This window comes from Sphaerodactylus townsendi, linkage group LG08 (genome assembly GCF_021028975.2).
Source record: "Sphaerodactylus townsendi isolate TG3544 linkage group LG08, MPM_Stown_v2.3, whole genome shotgun sequence".
NCBI lineage: Eukaryota > Metazoa > Chordata > Lepidosauria > Squamata > Sphaerodactylidae > Sphaerodactylus > Sphaerodactylus townsendi.
Window position 1 is genome coordinate 111,317,703 of NC_059432.1, and position 19,932 is coordinate 111,337,634.

General features: G+C 49.2%; 1 protein-coding gene across 1 annotated transcript in view; it reads left to right on the plus strand.

Annotated features, from left to right (window-relative positions):
- The first annotated feature begins 2,040 nt into the window (after nucleotides 1-2,040).
- The window catches only part of PDE6D (phosphodiesterase 6D), a 47,928-nt gene continuing 30,036 nt past the window's right edge, over nucleotides 2,041-19,932 (plus strand). Inside the window, exon 1 of the mRNA XM_048505516.1 lies at nucleotides 2,041-2,245. Within this exon, the coding sequence (XP_048361473.1) occupies nucleotides 2,193-2,245 (53 nt within the window). The 5' untranslated portion in view covers nucleotides 2,041-2,192. The remainder of the gene's footprint in view (nucleotides 2,246-19,932) is intronic.

A 19,932-nucleotide genomic window follows, 5' to 3' on the forward strand; every position in this document is an offset into this window, starting at 1 on the left:
CGTCTGTTTGCAATATCTGTTCATAACTTTTCCTGGCGTTATTGTCGTTTCCAATGACTCTTGTGTGCTCATAATGTGACCAAAATATAATAAGTTCAGTCATTCTAGGGAAAGTTTAGGGTTAATTTGATCTGGAACCCGCTATTTTGTCTTCTTGGTGAGGCCCAGGATCCATACAACTCTCCTCCACCGCATTTCAAATGAATGAACTTTCTTCCTGTCCACTTCCCCCGCTGTCCAACTTTCATACCTGCACGTAGTAAATAAGGAATGCCATGGCATGAATTCTCTTGATCTTGGTTGCCAGTATTGTTACCGCCCAGGAAAATAAACAAAATATTTTCCTGAGTCAGGTTGCCTGACTACACTGGCTCCATACCCGGACGCGGAGACTTGTGTGGCTCAGAAGCCTTCATAAACCTTGCAGAGGTCGCAAATACATGATTGTGCCAACGACATATGGTTTCCCTCTTGTTTGTGCCATCTTAGGATGTAATAAAACCCCCTTTAGAGTTGAATTTATGATTTTCTTACTGCTTAGGATTTTAGTTTGACCAAGTTGTCCAGTTAGTTTAAGGTTCTGTTATTGTTAACTTAGGAAAGTCTTGCCTATAAGTATATGTATTTATCCCTTAAGGTTTCCCTAATGTTTAAGTTTAGAAATGTTATTTTTGAAATGTGTGTCTGTTAGCAAAAGCAGTAGCCTGTAAAAGCTGATATTATGGGACAAGAAAGTTGGCTCTGGAATGCAGCTTAGACCAACACTCAGCCGACTCCTTAACAAAGACAAAGACCCTCTTTGGACTTGAAAATCAAATCTGTTGCCAGCACCCAGAGGTCCCCAGCCGTTGGAAGACGTGCAGGGACCACCATTGGACAGTTTGAACTTTTCTTTGTTGCAACGATGAGAGGCGGGAGCCTCAGGGTATTACTGAAGGGAACAGCCATCTGATAAGAAGATGGCTGGGTGCAGTGGCGAGCCCACCTGGATTTTCTGAATGGACTGTTATCTGCTCTCCCTTCAGCACCACTGCGAGATCCCGCGAGAAGACGTTTGACAGCGGGATTTGGTAATCCCACTCAGAAGTTGTCATTGTATTTTGCTTTTGTATTGTTGTTTTCTTATTAGTGTTTGGTGAGGGACTTGCCCCCTCACCTCCCCTTTTACCTGCCCCTTTGCCCCTTTTGAAGTTTGGAAATAAAAGTTCTTGCACTGGGTTGCAAGAGCGCGATTCTCCTGTCCGAGCTGTGACCACCATCTCCGAATAAAACCCTTTTGCTCTAAAGACCATCGGCTTCCTGCGCCTCATTTACGTTGCTGAGCTGAGCTGAAATCACTTATTGTTACCCGAGCAGCAGCGGTTACAGTATCACATCCTTACACACTTAAGGAAGGATTTCTTCTAGCTCCTTCACCTCTACCCCTCCCAGTCTCCAACTCCTCCTGATTTTTCGGCTGCCCTCTCTCTTTGGGTTGGTGATAGAGGGAGCCAAGGAAGACAAAGCCCTGATCCAATTCAGTTTCCCCAGCTTCATTACTTTTGGGCTCTGGATGCTCAGCTGTAAACCTGCTTTTGGTGCTTTCAACAGGCACAGCAGACACGTGTTTACATAAGGAGACATGTTTACGTGTTTCATCCCAAACTCCTCTCTTTATTCCCATTTGTACAAAAAAAAATCTAAACGCAGTCAGGGACGACGCCCCCACTAAGTTTTCCTCTGTTCCGCGTATTGTGTGAACGCAGACACGTGTCGAGGGCTGCGGGTTTTGCCCCCAGAGGCCGCGCTCAGCTAACGGCTCCCTTGCTCGACAGCGCCCCCTCTGGCCGAGGCTAGCCGGCGCGAACGAGCCCCTCCGCTCCTTTCGGCGGGGATTGTCCCGCGGCGACTCCCGTCCGCCACCTCCCGGCGTTGCTGTGGAAGGGTCCCTTCCTTAACGACCAGCTGGGTGCGGCTGCCTCGCTTGGGATTGGTCGAAAGAGCTCTCCGTAACACCAGGAAAGGCGGGAGCGGCGAGCTCTGATTGGCTGGCTCGGCCGGGACCTCCTTGGGTGGTTGGTCGAGCTGGGTAGTGGCGGGCGCAGCGGGGTCTGAGCCGGCGCGCTCTTGCCTCTGTCCCCCCCGCCCCGCCCCGGCCTCGTTCAGGCCTGCGAGCCAGCCCAGCTTGGGCTGGGGGGCGCCGAGCCGGGACCATGTCGGACCAAGAGGAGCAGCGGGCCAAGGAGATCCTGAAGGGCTTCAAGCTGTATCCGACTCGGAGAGGGGAGGGGAAATATGTGGGGGCGCCAGAGAGGTCAATACGGTAATTCAGTGTTGGGGGCCCTTCACAGGGGGGAATACGGTACCAGGTAAGGGGGTGTTGTAGAATCGCGGCGCGGCTATGTGGGGAAATACGGTACCGCCTCAATGCTGGCGGGGAGGCATGCCCGCAAATTGTCGGCGCGCTTTATTGGTGAAATGCGGTAGCTCTGCAGGGGTTTGCTTTATCATACGGTATCTTTGAACTGTGTATGGAGATATTGACGGTGTGTCCTGAATGGCGGGGCGCAATGCTTTGTGCAAATACGGTAAGGCTGGTTTTACTACCTGCATGTAGTATTTCTGGAGGGGGGGGGGGAGTGTTGAGTGATCTCTGGCATTGCAGGGGATGTGGGCAAAAAGCTGTTTTCCATGCAAAGGGATGGAGCTGTTCTCACCTGGCTACCTGTAAAGCTCCAGCCCTGCTGGCAGAATTCACTTTTTGGCTTGCATTTAGGAGGGCGACTTCACTTTGCATCCCAAAACTTGCCTCTGACAAGCCAAACAGCCTGGCTTTTCTTCTGGCAAGAACTCGTCCGCTGCAGGCAATGCAAAAGGCCTGGCTGAGTTGGCTGCCCAGGTACGTTGTGGCTGTTCCGATTTGCTAGGGTTATATAAACGGAAGGGTAGCTCTGGAAATAGCCAGAAGGTCACTGAGTTCAGTCCCCCCCCCCCCCCGGACTCTTGGCAGGATTCTCCAGATGTGAGCCTTTGCGGGTTTAATCCATGTAATCCCTACGGGGGTGTGCCAAGAAGGTGCATTGCAGAGGGATTCTTTTACTTTATGTTGATTTTTATCTCGCCCTACCCCAGCCAAAGGCCAGACTGAGGGCGGCTCCCAACCTAAAAATAATATTCCAAATTCAGTATGCAGCCATAGATGAATATAATACAATAAATGATTAAAATGCTCAACCCAAATGGCTAGACCCATACTCGACCCAAACGCCCCAAATCCTTGACCCGGAGCCACTACCTTTTAAGGTGCTTCAACAAATATGTTGAGCTGCAAACATTTGTAGGGGGCGGGGCGGGTAGAACAGTGTAAAAATCTCGTGAGAAGGAACCATGCTGACATGGGCAGGGAGGTAGTAGGGCAGTGATGGTGAACCTTTTCGAGACAGAGTGCCCAAATTGCAACCCAAAACCCACTTATTTATCGCAAAGTGCCAACACAGCAATTTAATATGAATGCCGAGGTTTTAGTTTAGGAAAAACGGTTGGCTCCGAGGCGTGCGTTACTCAGGAATAAGCTTGGTGGTAGTTGGTGGCTTTGCTCTGAAGCAACCGTGCAACTCTTTCAACGGGCGAATCGTGACCCTAGAAGGGTTTACTCAGAAGCAGGCCCTTTGCCAGCAACCGAGCTTACTCCCAGGTAAAGAATCGCACTAATTCTTCGTATGAAAATCAATGGGTTTTAACAGTGCTTAACAGGGTTACCGACACTGCTTCCCCCAAACTAGGTCTTTGGTTTAATGCTAATAATCGAGCCCAGCTGCCCAGGCCAGCCTAGATGCGTGTGTGGAGGGGTGACTCTGAGCGTGCCCACAGAGAAGGCTCTGAGTGCCACCTCTGGCACCCGTGCCATAGGTTCGTCACCACTGTAGTAGGGAGATGATGGCTGCTTAAACCCAAAGTCTGTGCTTCTGAATGCACAGTGGAACTTGCTTCCAGGTAAATCAGTGTGGAACACTGGGCTCTGCCCTCTACGTTTCCCCATTTCTCAGAGTTGCAAGGAAAACATACAGAAAGTCTGCTTGCCTATAAGGAGGGAGGGAGGCCTTTGATACAGAACTTTCAGCCGGGGAGAACCTGGTGAGAGAGAACGGCAGACTTCCTGCTTCTAACGGGAGGGCACTTCCATCCCCTGATTAACTTGGTTCTTGATTCTAGGATTTCTGTAGATCAGTGGTTCCCACACTGGGATACGCTTAAACCCAGAGGAGAGCCTTGGCTACTGCAAGATGTAATGTGCTGCCATCAGCTCTGCTGGAGGGAAGATTTAAAAATATGGAACGTGCTAAAAGAGTTTGTTCATGTGATATGACTACGGTTGAAACACTTGACCATTCTTTGTTTCTGTGCCCCAAATACAATAAGATACGCATGAAATACATGAATTCCATTTTCTTGCAATGTTCTCAGTGGCACGAGTGTTATAAGATACCCGATCTCCTGAACAGCTCTGATGTGCTCTTTTGTAGAACTTGCAAATTTTATACTGGAAATTAGTATTTTTAACTGTATTTCTTAACCTTGTTTTGTTTTAAAAATTTGGCCAGTTTTATATGCCAATAAAGGCGTGTGTTGTGTGTTGTGGTGCTGTGGCTTACCCCCAAGGGTACGTGCCAGAACATCTGGGGGTATGCCAAAAATTATATAGTGAAAGGGAAAGATGCATGAATGCCAACAGTGTAAGACAAAACACAAGTCAAAAGTTGTGAAACTAATTCAGTGTTACGACGAGTGGTGGTGTGGGTTTCCTTTGTTATGTAACTTTGAGGAAAGCATGCATTCCCTTCCTTAACTTGGCTATTTTGGTGAGCGTGTCTCTGCAGTGCGCATGTGCCTCTTGGCAGGCTCTTGGTCTCCTCCACTTTGTGCCCATTGGAGCACAGGCTGCCTTTGTGTAGCGTTTGACCAGGCATTTGTTCCCCGTTTTCTCGACGAACTGCAGTTTTTGCGTATTGTCGAAGGCTTTCATGGCCGGATTCAACTGGTTGTTGTGGGTTTTCTACCAGACCACAGCCACACAGCCCGGAAAACCCGCAACAACCTGCAGTTTTTGTCATTGTTTTCAGTTAAGCTTAAAAGTATTTTTTAAAAAAATTCTAATATGGGAGTATAACTTAGGGCAGTGATGGCGAACCGACTTGAAGAGTGGCAATATTGTTGTGCTGGCCTATCAACCCCAGCTTTGGCCACTGCAGAGCGCATTTGCTTCTTAAAGGTACAAGTGCTGCTTTAGTATTTGGGGGGTTTTAACCCCACATATGTATGTGTAAGAGCGAGAGATTTCTGTTATTTCCCCCCCCTGCAAATCTGGGGCTTTTCTCAGCTTTGTAGAAAGTTCTATCTCAGTGATGGCGAACCTTTTCAAGACCGAGTGCCCAAACTGCAACCCAAAACCCACTTATTCATCGCAAAGTGCCAACGCGGCAATTTAACCTGAATACTGAGGTTTTAGTTTAGAAAAAATGGTTGGTTCCGAGGCGCGCGTTACTCAGGAGTAAGCTTGGTGGTAGTCGGTGGCTTTGCTTTGAAGCAACCGTGCAACTCTTCGAACGGGTGAATCACGACCCTAGGAGGGTTTACTCGGAAGCAAGCCCCATTGCCAGCAACCGAGCTTACTCCTAGGTAAAGGATCGCGCTTTAGTTCTTTGCATGAAAATCAGTGGGGTTTAACAGCGCTTGACAGGGTTACCTACACTGCTTCCCCAAAACTAGGTCTTAGGTTTAATGCTAATAATCAAGCCCAGCGGCCCAGGCCAGCCTAGATGTGGGGGGGGGGGGGCACTCTGTTTGCGTGTGCCCACAGAGAGGGCTCTGAGTGCCACCTCTGGCACCCGTGCCGTAGGTTCGCCACCACTGAATTAGGGCAATGGGCTGCCAAGTGGAACTTGCGGTGAAAATGGTCGGGAAGAACTGCTAAAGATGGATTAGTTCAGAGGTGTCGAACTCATTTGTAACGGGGGCTGGATATGACATAAATTGGTTGGGCTGGGCCCAGGATGGAGTGTGGGGGGGGGCTGCCTCAACTGATTTGCACTGGGGGGGGGGTGCCTGGACTGCCGAGGCTGCGGCAAGTGGGGTGTCTGCCTTGAGGGGGTTTATCAGGCCTTCCAGCCAGCTGAAGCAACTCCCCCTCCCTTCCGCTTGGCCAGATTAGGGGCAAGGAGTGGGGTTGCCTCAGGGGACTCGTGCGCCTGATGAGCAAGGCCGCCCAAGAGGCTGGATCTGGTCCCTGGACTGCATGTTTAATAACCCTGGATTAGATGCTTCTGTGTGTCGCCCCCAAGTGAGAATGCGCCACTTTTGAGTGGCTTGAGGATAGTTGTGTGCCAGGTGTGAGAGTTATCTTTATATTTGTTAATTAAAATGTATATCTTGCCTTTCCTCATGGTTCAAGGTTTTCTTTGGTGGCTTAAACCAGGGCAGAAGATCTCTGGTGGGGGTGAAGCACCACCACTAGGGTCCAGTTTAAGAATTACCATGAAGAAGAAGAAGAAGAAGAAGAGTTTGGATTTATATTCCCCCTTTCTCTCCTGCAGGAGACTCAATCTCCTTGCCCTTCCCCCCTCACAACAAACACCCTGTGAGGTAGGTGGGGCTGAGAGAGCTCCGAGAAGCTGTGACTAGCCCAAGGTCACCCAGCTGGCATGTGTGGGAGTGCACAGGCTAATCTGAATTCCCCAGAGAAGCCTCCACAGCTCAGGCGGCAGAGCTGGGAATCAAACCCGGTTCCTCCAGATTAGATACACGAGCTCTTAACCTCCTACGCCACTGCTGCTCATGATGAGTGCCATAAGTGGATAATTTGTACACTGACCACAATTTGCAGTAATCCACACTTGTATTTGTGGTTTCTTGCAACAGCTTTGGAAAGTTAGGGTGTTGTGGGTTTTCCAGGTTGTTTGGCTGTATTCCAGTAGCATTTTCTCCTGACGTTTTGCCGGCATCTGTGGCCGGCATCTTCAGAGGATCTGATGGTAGTAAAGCAAGTGGAGTATATATACCCGTGGAATGTCCAGGGTGGGAGAAAGAACCATTTGCATTGGTTAACGAGTGTAAAGGGTGCAGTTAGCAAGTGTGATTTGCATGTGTTGAGTGGAATCCACCCATTTTAGCACATGTAAGTATCAATGAAGTTGCATAATCAATTAGTGAGGGTATTGTCGAAGGCTTTCACAGCCGGAATCACTGGGGTGCTGTGTAGTTTCCGGGCTGTATGGCCGTGTTATAGCAGCATTCTCTCCTGACGTTTCGCCTGCATCTGTGGCTGGCAGATGCATAGTAGTTGCCTGGCATTTTAATTCATTTAATTGCTTCCTGCAGAGAGACATCCTGTGTCTGGGTGGGGTTCACTAACCATTGTCTTGATTCTAGTGTTTTTCAGCACTGGTTAGCCAAATTTTGTTCATTTTCATAGTTTCTTCCTTTCTGTTGAAATTGTCCACGTGGATTTCAGTGACTTCTCTGTGTAGTCTGACGTAGCGACTGTCAGTGGTCCAGAATTTCTGTGTTTTCAGATAACATTCTGTGTCCAGCTTGGTTTATCTCGTGTTCTGCTATTGCTGATTTTTCTAGCTGAAGTAGTCTGAAATGCCTTTCATGTTCTTTGATTTGTGTTTGGGCTCTACGTTTTGTGGTCCCGATGTAGACTTGTCCACAGCTTCAAGGTAGACTCCTGCAGAAGTTGGAGGATCCCTCTTATGCTTTGCTGAACGTTTCCTTTGGAAACTTCCTTGAATGTTTGGAATCGGGTGGAGTGAGACCAGGTGTTCAAGTACCTTTAGGATCAAGATTCTTGGAGAATGTCTTCATCGAGTATATAGAACCAGGGGGCATTCATTGAAAATGCTGGGGGGAAGAATTAGGACTAATAAAAGGAAACACTTCTTCACGCAACGTGTGATTGGTGTTTGGAATATGCTGCCACAGGAGGTGGTGATGGCCACTCATCTGGATGGCTTTAAGAAGGGCTTGGACAGATTTATGGAAGAGGAGAAGTTGATCTATGGCTACCAATCTTGATCCTCCTTGATCTGAGATTGCAAAGGCCTTAGCAAACCAGGTGCTCAGGAGCAACAGCAGCAGCAGAAGGCCATTGCTTTCACATCCTGCAGGTGAGCTCCCAAAGGCACCTGGTGGACCACTGCGAGTAGCAGAGTGCTGGACTAGATGGACTCTGGTCTGATCCAGCAGGCTCGTTCTGATGTTCTTATGTTCTTATGTTATGAAGAACTTGCAGTGACCACAATCCAGAGAATTTCTTTAGGCAAATGGAGGTCCTGGGCAGTCATTGGGATTTATGTCAGCCAGATTTTGTCCCTAAGTGTGGCCTCAGCCAATCTTCTAAATAGCTGCTTGCCAGCGTGTGTAGTGGTGGAAAGCAGTCAACTCTAATCTGGAAAACTGAGTTTGATTCCCCACTCCTTTTACCCTATGTCCATGGTGGCGAACCTTTGGCACTCCAGATGTTATGGACTACAATTCCCATCAGCCCCTGCCAGCATGGCCAATTGGCCATTCCACTCAACACATGCAAATCACACTTGCTAACTGTACCCTTTACACTTGTTAACCAATGAGAATTGAAGTCCATGATCATCTGGACTATGAGAATTGTAGTCCATGAGACCATGTCGTCCATGAGACCATGTCGTCCATGATCATCTGGACTATGGGAATTGTAGTCCATGAGACTATGTAGTCCATGATCATCTGGACTATGAAAATTGTAGTCCATGAGACCATGTAGTCCATGATCATCTGGACTATGAGACCATGTAGTCCATGAGACCATGTAGTCTATGAGACTATGTAGTCCATGATCATCTGGACTATGAGAATTGTAGTCCATGAGACCATGTAGTCCATGATCATCTGGACTATGAGAATTGTAGTCCATGAGACCATGTAGTCCATGAGACCATGTAGTCCATGATCATCTGGACTATGAGAATTGTAGTCCATGAGACCATGTAGTCCATGATCATCTGGACTATGAGAATTGTAGTCCATGATCATCTGGAGTGCCATAGGTTCGCCACAACTGCCTATGAGGAGTGACTTAGGGAGCTGAGTATCTTTAGTCTAGAGAAGAGAAGGTAAAGGAGGGACATGATAGTCACGTTTCAATATCTGAAGGGATGTCAGATTGTAGATGGAGCAAGCTTGTTTTCTGCTGCTCCAGAGATAAGGACCAGGAGTCATGGGATCAAGGTGAAGAAAAAGAGATTCCACCTAAACAGTAGGACGAACTTCTTGATGGTTAGGGCTGTTGGATGTTGGAATATGCTACCTTGGAGGGTGGCGGAGTCTCCTCCTTTGAAGGTTTTTAAACAGAGGCTGGATGAACATATGTCAGGAGAGCTTTGATTGTGTGTTCCTGCATGGCAGGGGGTTGGACTGGATGGCCCTTTGTGGTCTCTTCCAACTCCAAGAAAGGTGGGGTATAAATCCAAGCTTTGCTTCTTCTGTGGTGACTAAAGGTTGCTCCCAAGCCACCGTGCCCAGATCCTGCTCTCTGATGTCAGGTAGCCGTTGCAGGGGTAGTGGATCCATTGCCCTGGGGCTGGCCAAGTTTTGGGTAGCTGGAAACAGGAGACTTGTGCTGGGTCAGCTGATCCAGCAAGGCATTCATTCCAGGTTCGGTAGGCCAGGAGGTAACTGGGCCCAGCAGGAGTGGTGGAAGTTGCCGGCGCTGAAGACTGAAGAATGTCTCGTTCTGAAAGCGTCGTTCAGGGCCCACACTAGTGTTGCGTTCAGCCAGCGTGGTGTCGTGGTTAAGAGCAGGCGGATTCTAATCTGGAGAACCGGGTTTGATTCCCCACTCCTCCACCTGAGTGGCAGAGGCTTATCCAGTGAACCAAATATTACTGAGACGCAATCGATTTCATCTCTTAAACACTCCCAAGGGGATAACCATGTTTACCTGTTGTAGGAAAACAAAAAATGCATGCCATGAAGACTGACAGATTTAACGAAGCAGAAAACCCCTTTCCGTTTGACAACCTAAAACCGTAAAATGGACTCGCACGATGAGTCGCGACTGGGGGAGAGACAACCAAATTGAAAACAGGACCTTTAAAACCTTGAACTCAGAAACCAGATGTCAACGAAACACCTGAAAAGCCTGCAGACTTGCATGAATCTGCCAGTGCGGTGTCGTGGTTAAGAGCAGGCGGATTCTAATCTGGAGAACCGGGTTTGATTCCCCACTCCTCCACCTGAGGGGCAGAGGCTTATCTGGGGAACCAGATGTGTTCCCGCACTCCTGCATTCCTGCTGGGTGGCCTTGGGCTAGTCACAGTTCTCTCAGAACTCTCTCAGCCCCACCGGCCTCGCGAGGTGTCTGTTGTGGGGAGAGGAAGGGAAAGGAGCTTGGAAGCCACCTTGAGTCTCCTTACAGGAGAGAAAGGTGGGGTATAAATCCAAACTCTTCTTCGTCGTTCTTCCCCGTCCTGGGCTTCCTGCCACTGCCAGTTTTGTAATGTGGGTTCTGGGGATCTTTGGGCCCTGGTTTGTATTCTGCCCTGTAACTGCCTCTGGGCCAATGGAGAGGCATCCCTTGTAGACTCCAAGGTGGGCCTGTGGTGCTGCTGGGAACATTGCCAGCAGCCATTTTTGCCGTGCTGGGAGCAGCAGTGGCGTAGGAGGTTAAGAGCTCGTGTATCTAATCTGGAGGAACCGGGTTTGATTCCCCGCTCCTCCACCTGAGCTGTGGAGGCTTATCTGGGGAATTCAGATTAGCCTGTACACTCCCACACACGCCAGCTGGGTGACCTTGGGCTAGTCACAGCTTCTCGGAGCTCTCTCAGCCCCACCTACCTCACAGGGTGTTTGTTGTGAGGGGGGGAAGGGCAAGGAGATTGTCAGCCCCTTTGAGTCTCCTGCAGGAGAGAAAGGGGGGATATAAATCCAAACTCTTCTTCTTCTCCCCCTGGCCCTTTTGGTCTTCCGCAACTGCCGGTCTTGAGGACTTGAAACTCCTGCTTGAAAGAAACCCTTGGAAACGCTGGATTCGGTCTGAGAGGCTGAAGCGCTTCAGCTTTCGACAGCCCTCGTTCTATGGCTGCCGTCGCTGAGGTCCAGGTGCTTTCCAGAGAGATCTTGGCCGTAAAGGAGATTATAGCACCCTTCCCTCCCCACCTCCCCCACCCCAGTTGATCTCTGGGTTAAGACGATTCACTGCAGGCCGGAATCGCAGGAAGGCTTAAATGCAGCGCTCGGGATGCCTGGCCAGCAAAGTAGGAGTTGCAAAAGACCTGTGCAGAATATCGTTTGTCCTTCCCAGAGTGTACCGTCCCAGGTCTTTCTGCTGGGATCGGCTTCGCTGCCTCTACCAGCGGCTCACCTTGGCTCTTCTTGGCCCCGAGGGAACTGTCCAGCAGAGCTTGTTCCTGATGGGGGAGCCGTTAAGCCCGGTGCCAAGGAGATAGCCGTGCTTTTTCGGAGGGCCGTCCGCGCCGCCGTGAATGCTCTTTCTGTTTGCTTTGAGAGAGCAGGGCTTTGGAAAAGAACAGCGGCGGGGCCTCCTGGGTTCTTGCTCGCAGGCTCGCAAAGAAAGGGCCCCTTTTTACTCACTCCCCTCTCTTTCTTTCCCTTTCCCTCTTCGCAGGCTTAGCTCCACGCAGATAATAGGGCGGCCTGAAACGGAGGGGGAGCGTTTGTGCTTGTAAACGGCCCGCTGAGTGGTTCATAATATGTGCTCTTTAGCATTCCGTCGGTCTAGGATAAAAGTTCTCCGGCTTCCGTGTCGCTTCCCCACTTTTCTCCAGTGTCTTCTGACATCCCCCAGATCTGAAGCCTAGCTTTCCAGCGTATGTGGAGAATATGACTGGCTAAGTTGGGGACATGGGGTATCTTGTGTCTCTGGGGGCATGCCACGGCATTGTGTGCGGGGTGCCGGCTGCCAACCGGGTTTATATCCCCCCTTTGGATTTATATCCCCCCTTTCTCTCCTGCAGGAGACTCAAAGGAGCTGACAATCTCCTTGCCCTTCCCCCCTCACAACAAACACCCCGTGAGGTGGGTGGGGCTGAGAGAGCTCCGAGAAGCTGTGACTAGCCCAAGGGCACCCAGCTGGCGGGTGTGGGAGTGTACAGGCTAATCTGAATTCCCCAGATAAGCCTCCACAGCTCAGGTGGCAGAGCAGGGAATCAAACCCGGTTCCTCCAGATTAGATACACGAGCTCTTAACCTCCTCCTCACTGCTGTCCCTTCACCTTCTCTTCTCCAGACTACACATCCCCAGCTCCCCAAGTCTCTCCTTGAAGGGCATGGATTCCAGACCTTTGACCCTTTTGGCTGCCCTCCTCTGGACCCATTCCAGCTTGTCAATATCTTTCTTGAATTGCGGTGCCCAGAACGGTACACAATATCTTAAAGTGGGAAATGTGGGTAATCTTCAATATATATTGTCAGTTGGATCTAATGAGGTTTTACAAAGGGGAAATAATCCCCCCCCCCAAAGCAAAGCTGCGAAGTCTTATTTATTTCAGAGCGGAGAATTGGGCTCATGCTTGCATTTCTTCATCAAAGTTTATTACTTATTGTTTATTGTTCTTCCACGGAGTTTATTTGCTGAACGTTAGCTTGGTTGTGTCGTTTGTGCGTGTGTAGATGAGTACATTCAGATCAGAAAACTAACCCAAGAATTCATATCTCATTGGCGGAGACGTGATACCTGATTAGTGCCCGACAGAGCCTTTCAAACGTTCCGCAGTTAGCGCGGCCTAAACTGTAGATTAGCTGCGTGTGGTTAAATATCTGTGCCGTTATGATGGACTATGAATTATATGTATCAATGCAGAGCAGAGTGGTACTATTACTCCCCCTCGATCTAAACACTGTACTCTTATTGATGCATCCCAGAATTGCATTGGCTTTCTTGGCCGCCGTATCACACTCCTGACTCATGTTCAGTTTGTGGTTTACTGAGACTCCCTTTCACAGGTAAAAGGAGACAGGAATGGATAGATTTCCAGGCTGCTTCAGGGTCTCTTAATGGACATCTGCCTGGCCAGCATTGAAATGAAACACTGTAATGTTTTAATGTTGAATTGTTGGGATACTGTTGTTAAAATTGATTTTAAATTGTATGCTTTTATGATATTTTAATGTGGTGAAGTAATAACCGGAAGCTGCCTCGAGGCCAAGCTTTGTTGGGAAGGGAAGGGCATTAAGGTAATAAAAATTAAAAATTCCCTGGCACCTTCAGGTAAAAGGACCAGACAGCAGGTGATGTGAGACCTTGGCCTGAGACCCTGGAGAGCAGCTGCCAGCCTGAGCAGGCAATACTCACCTTAATGTATTGTCAAAGGCTCTCACGGCCGGAATCACTGGGGTGCTGTGTTTTCCGGGCTGTCTGGCCGTGTTCTAGCAGCATTCTCTCCTGTCGTTTCGCCTGCATCTGTGGCTGGCATCTTCAGAGGATCTGATAGTAGGAATGGAAAGCAAGTGGAGTATATGTACTGTGAGGTCAAAAGGTGAGGCCCTCTGAATAGAGTAGCCTGGCATGTGAGTCACAAAGAAGTCTGTAGCCTGGGAGTAACCAGAGGTGGGATGCAGCCGGTTCGCAACGGTTCGCTAGAAGTGGTTGTTAAATTTTCTTCAGTTCGGCGAACCGGTTGTTAATTAACCTCTCTGCCCATTTTTTTTTCTTTGAGTTGCTGGCGTTTAGTGGCCCGAGGAAGAATTTTAAACTGAGTATCCAATGAGATCCCCTTTGATGATTCCGGGAGAGGGGCATCACTACAGCCCAGCGTCAGCAGCTATGAAAGATTGGTTCTGCGCCCATATGGGAGAAAGAGGGGGAAGTAGGCGTGTGTTTGAAACGCTTGAGGAGGGAGGGGAGCACGAGGCAAAGCTTAGGAAGCGCTTCACGGAGGAGAGCACTGGAGGCAGAGCTTAGGGAAGAACAGGAGGTGATTTTTGAACTGAAGGTTCCCTGAAGCCTTTTATCTTAGGCTACTAAAGTTAGTAACTTTTCCTTAAAGGCAAAGGCGTAAAGCGGGCAAGTGGTGCGCGATTTTATCTTCTTCTGGGGAGCATTTGCCCCAGCTCTGCACCTAGGCGGTCGCTTCCCTTCCCAAGCCAGCGGGGGGGTGCCACGGCTGAAGTCCCCTCTAGGCTCCAGCCCACTAGAGACCCCTCTTCTAAAGCCTTTCCTTCCAGGCAGCAAGGTGCCTGGCTGCAGGCAGCCTCTTCAAAGCTTCTTCTCGAGGAGGGAGCATTTGCCCCAGCTCTGCACCTGAAGCGGGCGGTCCTTCCCTTCCCAAGCCAGCCGGGTGTCTGGCTGTGAGTCCCTCTAGGCTCCAGCCCACCCCAGAGACCCCTCTTCTAAAGCTCTTCCTTCCAGGCAGCAAGGTGCCTGGCTTTGCCGAGAGCTTCCTTCAAAAAAGCTTTCCTCGGCTGGGGAGAGAGGGGAGCATTTGCCCCAGCTCAACCCGAAGCGTGGGGTCCTTCCCTTCCCAAGCCAGTGGGGTGCCTGGCTGGAGTCCCCTCTAGGCTCCAGCCGGCCCCAGAGATGTGGCTAGCCAGCCGTCTTCAAAAGCCTTTTCTCGGAGGAGGGAACTTTTCCCCTTTTGGGCCCGAGTGAAAGCTGCAGCAAGGAGGCTCCCGGGTTTGCGAGCATCTTCAAAAGCTTCTTCTCGAAGTGGGGGGGGGGGGGGAGGAGAGGGGAGCATTTGCCCCAGCTCTGCACCTGAAGCAGCGGTCCTGCCCTTCCCAAACAAGCAGGGTGCCTGGCTGGAGTCCCCTCTAGGCTCCAGCCCACCCCAGAGACCCCTCTTCTAAAGCCTTTTCTTCCAGGCAGCAAGGTGCCTGGCTTTGCCGAGCGGGCGCCTCTTCAAAAGCTTCTTATCAAAGGGGGAGGAGAGGGGAGTTGATTTGCCCCAGCTCTGCACCTCAGAAGCAGCGCTGCCCTTCCCAAACAAGCGGGGTGCCTGGCTGGAGTCCCCTCTAGGCTCTAGCCCACTCCCAGAGATGTGACTTAAGAAGCCAACCTGAAGAAGAAGAAGAAGAGTTTGGATTTATATCCCCCCTTTCTCTCCTGTAGGTGGAGACTCAAAGGGGCCCTTACAATCTCCTTGCCCTTCCCCCCTCACAACAAACAACCCTGTGAGGTGGGTGGGACTTTGAGAGAGCTCTGAGGAAGCTGGACTAGCCTGGAAGGTCACCCAGCTGGGCGTGTGTGGGAGTAGCCCAGGCTAATCTTGAATTCCCAGATAAGCCTCCCACAGCTCAAGAGGCAGAGCGAGGGGAATCAAACCCGGTTCCTCCAGATTAGACCTGTAAACACCTGCCTTTACTGGGCAGGACCTTTACTGCTTAGGTGGCACCTGCCTTTACTGGGTGTCTTGAAACTACTTCTCTCTCTAGAGGGGGGAGCATTTGGCTCCAGCTCTGTCCCAGAAGCAGTGGCCCTGCCTCTCTCTAAGCCAGTGGGGTGCCCAGCTGGAGTCCCCTCCAGGACTCCAGTCCTCACTCTGTGTGGCCAGTATTCCCTTCTGGATTTTTTTCTGTGATCTCTCCTTAGCAAATATGTGTTTGGGACCCTCATATTTTCCTGTTTGCAGAGAAAGTATATAAATTATATCCTTTAAAAGAAAGAGATTCTGAAGCACATTCTGGGCATATTGAAGCAGATCATGCTGGGTACTATCCAGAGCTGTTAAGCCTAGTTTGCATCTACATGAAATAATGGGGCTCCCTTTGAATAGCCATTACTTCCCATCAGACCACAGCAACTGACAGTTAGGGGGCTGTATTTAATTTTAGAATTTCATTGTTCTTTTACAACGGGGTGGGGAATGTGCAGTCCTAAGATATCTGTACCCTAACCTAGATAGCTCATGCAAGCCAGATTTTGTCAGGAACTCAGTTGCTAGGGTAGGGATTGTTCTGGTTAGTATTTGAATGGGAGATTACCAAGGAGATCCCATTGTTTTAGGACTCTTGCCTGTGCTAAAGCCTAATCATTTCAACTCAGATACAATGTGAGGAAAGATTCCCTTTGTTAACCTTTGCTCTTTGATCAATGCAAAACCTCACATAGGAAAACTCCTCTGCATGACCACAGACTGTTTTCTGCTAACTCTGTCAAGTGTATCAGTCCACCCCAAATTAAAAATTCTTGCATGTGGGATGAATGACACACGGATGAATGACACACACGATGGCAAACCCATCACATCATTGGCTCTTCCATCTCCTGTTTTCTTACTCTTCTGAGTAGAAAAGGCAATAGATAATGAATAGGCAGAAAGCAGCTGCAACAACATTCCCCATGATTCACAGCTCCAAAAGCGCTGGTCCCCTGTGTTCCCTGGCAGCCTGCTCCACTGTCCCATTGCAGCAGCTGTCAGCTCCCACCCTGGGCTTGAGGTTGATGTCTTCCCTCCCTAGCAGGATGAGTAGTGCTCTGCAGTAGAGTGGAGCAAAGGCTGCCTGGGGAAAGGGGATGCCAGCCAGAGCACCCTCCCCCAGGGCTTCTGCAAAAATAAAAGGAAGGGGGCTAAATATCAGTTAAGTCACTATAATCTCTGCCCTAACATTTCAGGTTTTCTGTTGTCAGTCGTCAGATAGAAACACTTCAGTTGAGAAAACCACTGTCTATGCATAGAGAAAGGTAAAGATAGTGACCAAGCAACAGGTAATGTGAACTGACTGCCTGAGAAATCACATACCTTCTTGTGAAGCTATGTTGAAGTGACTGAGTGGGATCTTAAAATGTAACTGTGTTAACTTCATTGTGTGCTCCTTTCAGGATGTCCAGTTATTATTACTGGGTGAATCGGGTTGTGCTGGGTGAATGGATTGCACTTCACACACACTACTTTTTAGTCTATACATAACTAATTGTATGTAACCACTCTCTTACTGTGGCAAGCTGCTCTGATCTTTTTTCATTTTTAAAAACAATCTACCTTGCACAGATACATCAGCATAATGCTGCCCCCTAAAGTTGCTAACTCATTTTAGTAACTCATAAATTAGGAGAAGAAGCGTTGGTTTTTACAAGTTAGGCACTAGGAGACAGTAGAAAAAAGAACATCATGGGAGGGGAAGAGAGAGGAAAAGAAGATAATTTTAATCTGCAAATTCTTCCATATCTACACTACTCTACATGAAGCAACAATCAACAGTCATTTAAGGAGGAAGTCGAAAAGGCTTGAGTAACCTATATTCTATTCACTTCTCCTTAGCATCTTATAATTCCACAAACTGTAAGTAATACACATGTAGACAGAAGTGTACTATCTAGTCCTGATTAACTTACTGTGCTACAAAGCAGATAAATATAAATGGCATAACAACTGCACCTGGGGCACGCGTGCCATGAGTCACTGCCACAGCCCCGCCCAGGAATGCCCCGCCCCCGGACTGCCCTGGCCACACCCCCACTGCTGCGCACCCCTCCAGGCCCTGTTGGAGCTATGCCACCGTTTGAATCCCACAACCTTCGGAACCTGTTGTTAAAATTTTTGAATCCCACCACTGGGAGTAACAATGAAGATAGCAAGGTCAATAGGTGAATGCATCTGAATAGAAGTATCCTGGTCTTTGTTTCCTTTGATATCTTCATAAGGAAGGTGCTCCAGTCCCTCAAACATCCTCGTTGCCCTTCTCTGCACTTTTTCTATCTCTTCAATATCCTTTTTGAGATGTGGCGACCAGAACTGAACACAGAACTGAACACAGATCCATCTACAGAAGTGATTCCCGCCTTTTTTTTCACTAACCCTATCCCTTGGCAACCCATTGCCCTAAAATTGTATCCCCATATTAGCAAACCCATTATGTAATTTTTTTTTTTTTTCATCATTACCCCCAAAGCGCTTCTGAGTAAGCCTTACCCAAGGTTTAGGAATTGCAGCTAATCTACAACACAGAATCCGTTGCTGAGAGGCGTACCACTAAAGCCGGAGGATTTAATCTGACCGAGGAGGATACAGGTCGGCTCAAAGAGCCCAGCCGGAATGGATCTGACGATCTCTATAAGTGCACAGTTTGCAAATAAAGTAGATAATGCTGCTTCCAAAAATATTAGCAAAAACTAGATTAAGTAGGTTCTATGGATTTCCCTCCCCTCCCCCTTTATCCTGAGGATTGAGCTGCAGTGTTAGAATCATAGAGTTGGTAGAGACCACAAGGGCCGTCCAGTCCAACTCCCTGCCATGCACACAATCAAAGCACTCCTGATGTATTCATCCAGCCTCTGTTTAAAAACCTCCAAAGAAGGAGACTCCATCTCACTCCTAGGTAGTGCATTCCACTGTCGAACAGCTCGGACAGTCAGGAAGTTTTTCCTAATGTTTAGGTGGAATGTCTTTTCCTTCACCTTGAATCCATTGCCCGTTAACAACTAAGGCTGTTCCCTTCTTAGAGGAGTTTTAATAGTCGGACGCCATCTATATTTTAAAATGGTTACGTTAATTGAGCGCTGTATTTTAACCTGAGGACCAGTACTCTGTACGATATTTTATCTATCCACTTGTCTGTTGTTATTGTTGTGAACTGCCCTGAGCCCGGGGGAGGGCGGTATATAAGTGGAATAATATGGAATTGATTCGATTACCGGTCGTCCGATTGATTAGGTCGGGTTGATTGATCCGGTCGGTTGATGATCCCGGTCCGATTCGATAAACTAAATGCTCCTGGTCCTATTGAACAGCCCTGACGGTCAGGAAGTCCTTCCTGATGTTTAGGTGGAATCTCTTTTCCTGCACCTTGAATCCATGTCCTAGTCTCTGGAGCCGCAGAAAACAAGCTTGCTCCCTTCACCAACATGATATCCCTTCAAATATCTAAATGTGGCTATCATGTCACCTCGTAACCTTCTCTTCACCAAACTAACCATCCCCAGCTCCCCAAGTCTCTCCTCGTAGGACATGGATGGATTCCAGACCTTTCACAATTTTGGTTGCCCTCCTCCGGACCCGTTCCAGCTTGTCAATATCCATGGGCAGTTGACCTCCGGTGAGCTCATGTGCCATCTCACACTCAAGAGTTGACACTTACAGGTTTAACCCTGCAAGCGCTAAAAGCCCAGGGGTGTCGTTAGCTTAAGGGCGAGGTGAGTTGCTTGTGAACGGATTGCTACCCTGGCAACCTGACAAACGCCTCCTTCTGCTCGGAAGCTGGAGAAAGGCGCCGGTGCGGCTGCAGCCGTCTGCAAGGCCGGCCTGCGTGGCTTGAGAGCAGATGTCATAACCAGAGTGCATTTGTAGAAGAAGAAGAGTTTGGATTTATATCCCCCCTTTCTCTCCTGCAGGAGACTCAAAGGGGCTGACAATCTCCTTGCCCTTCCCCTCTGCACAGCAAAGCTTACCCTGGTGAGGTGGGTGGGCTGAAGAGAGCTCCGAGAAGCTGTGAACTAGCCCAAGAGTCACCCAAGCTGGCGTGGTAGTGGGAGTGCAACAGAGGCTAAAAAAATCCTGAATTTCTTAAGATAAAAGCCTCCACAGCTCAGGCGGCAGAGCTGGGAATCAAACCCGGTTCCTCCAGATCAGAGTGCACCTGCTCTTAGCCTCCTATTCTCACTTGACTTTGGCCCTTTGAATGCCAGCTAGCTCAAGCTGGGGCTGCTTGCTTGGGAGAAGCTCCCCAGGGCCGGGCTGCTCTTTCCGTGGTCGAACGGCATGACCGAGCTTAGTCACTGTTCTTTCTGGACTCTCAGCCCCCACCGGCCTCACAAGGAGAGGAAAGGAAGAGAGCTTGAAAATCACTTTGAGACTTCTTATGGTTGAGAGGAGAAGCAGGGTATAAATCCAAACTCTTCTTTGGATTTGGAGCGGCAGTGGCGTAGGAGGTTAAGAGCTCGTGTATCTAATCTGGAGGAACCGGGTTTGATTCCCCGCTCTGCCGCCTGAGCTGTGGAGGCTTCTCTGGGGGATTCAGATTAGC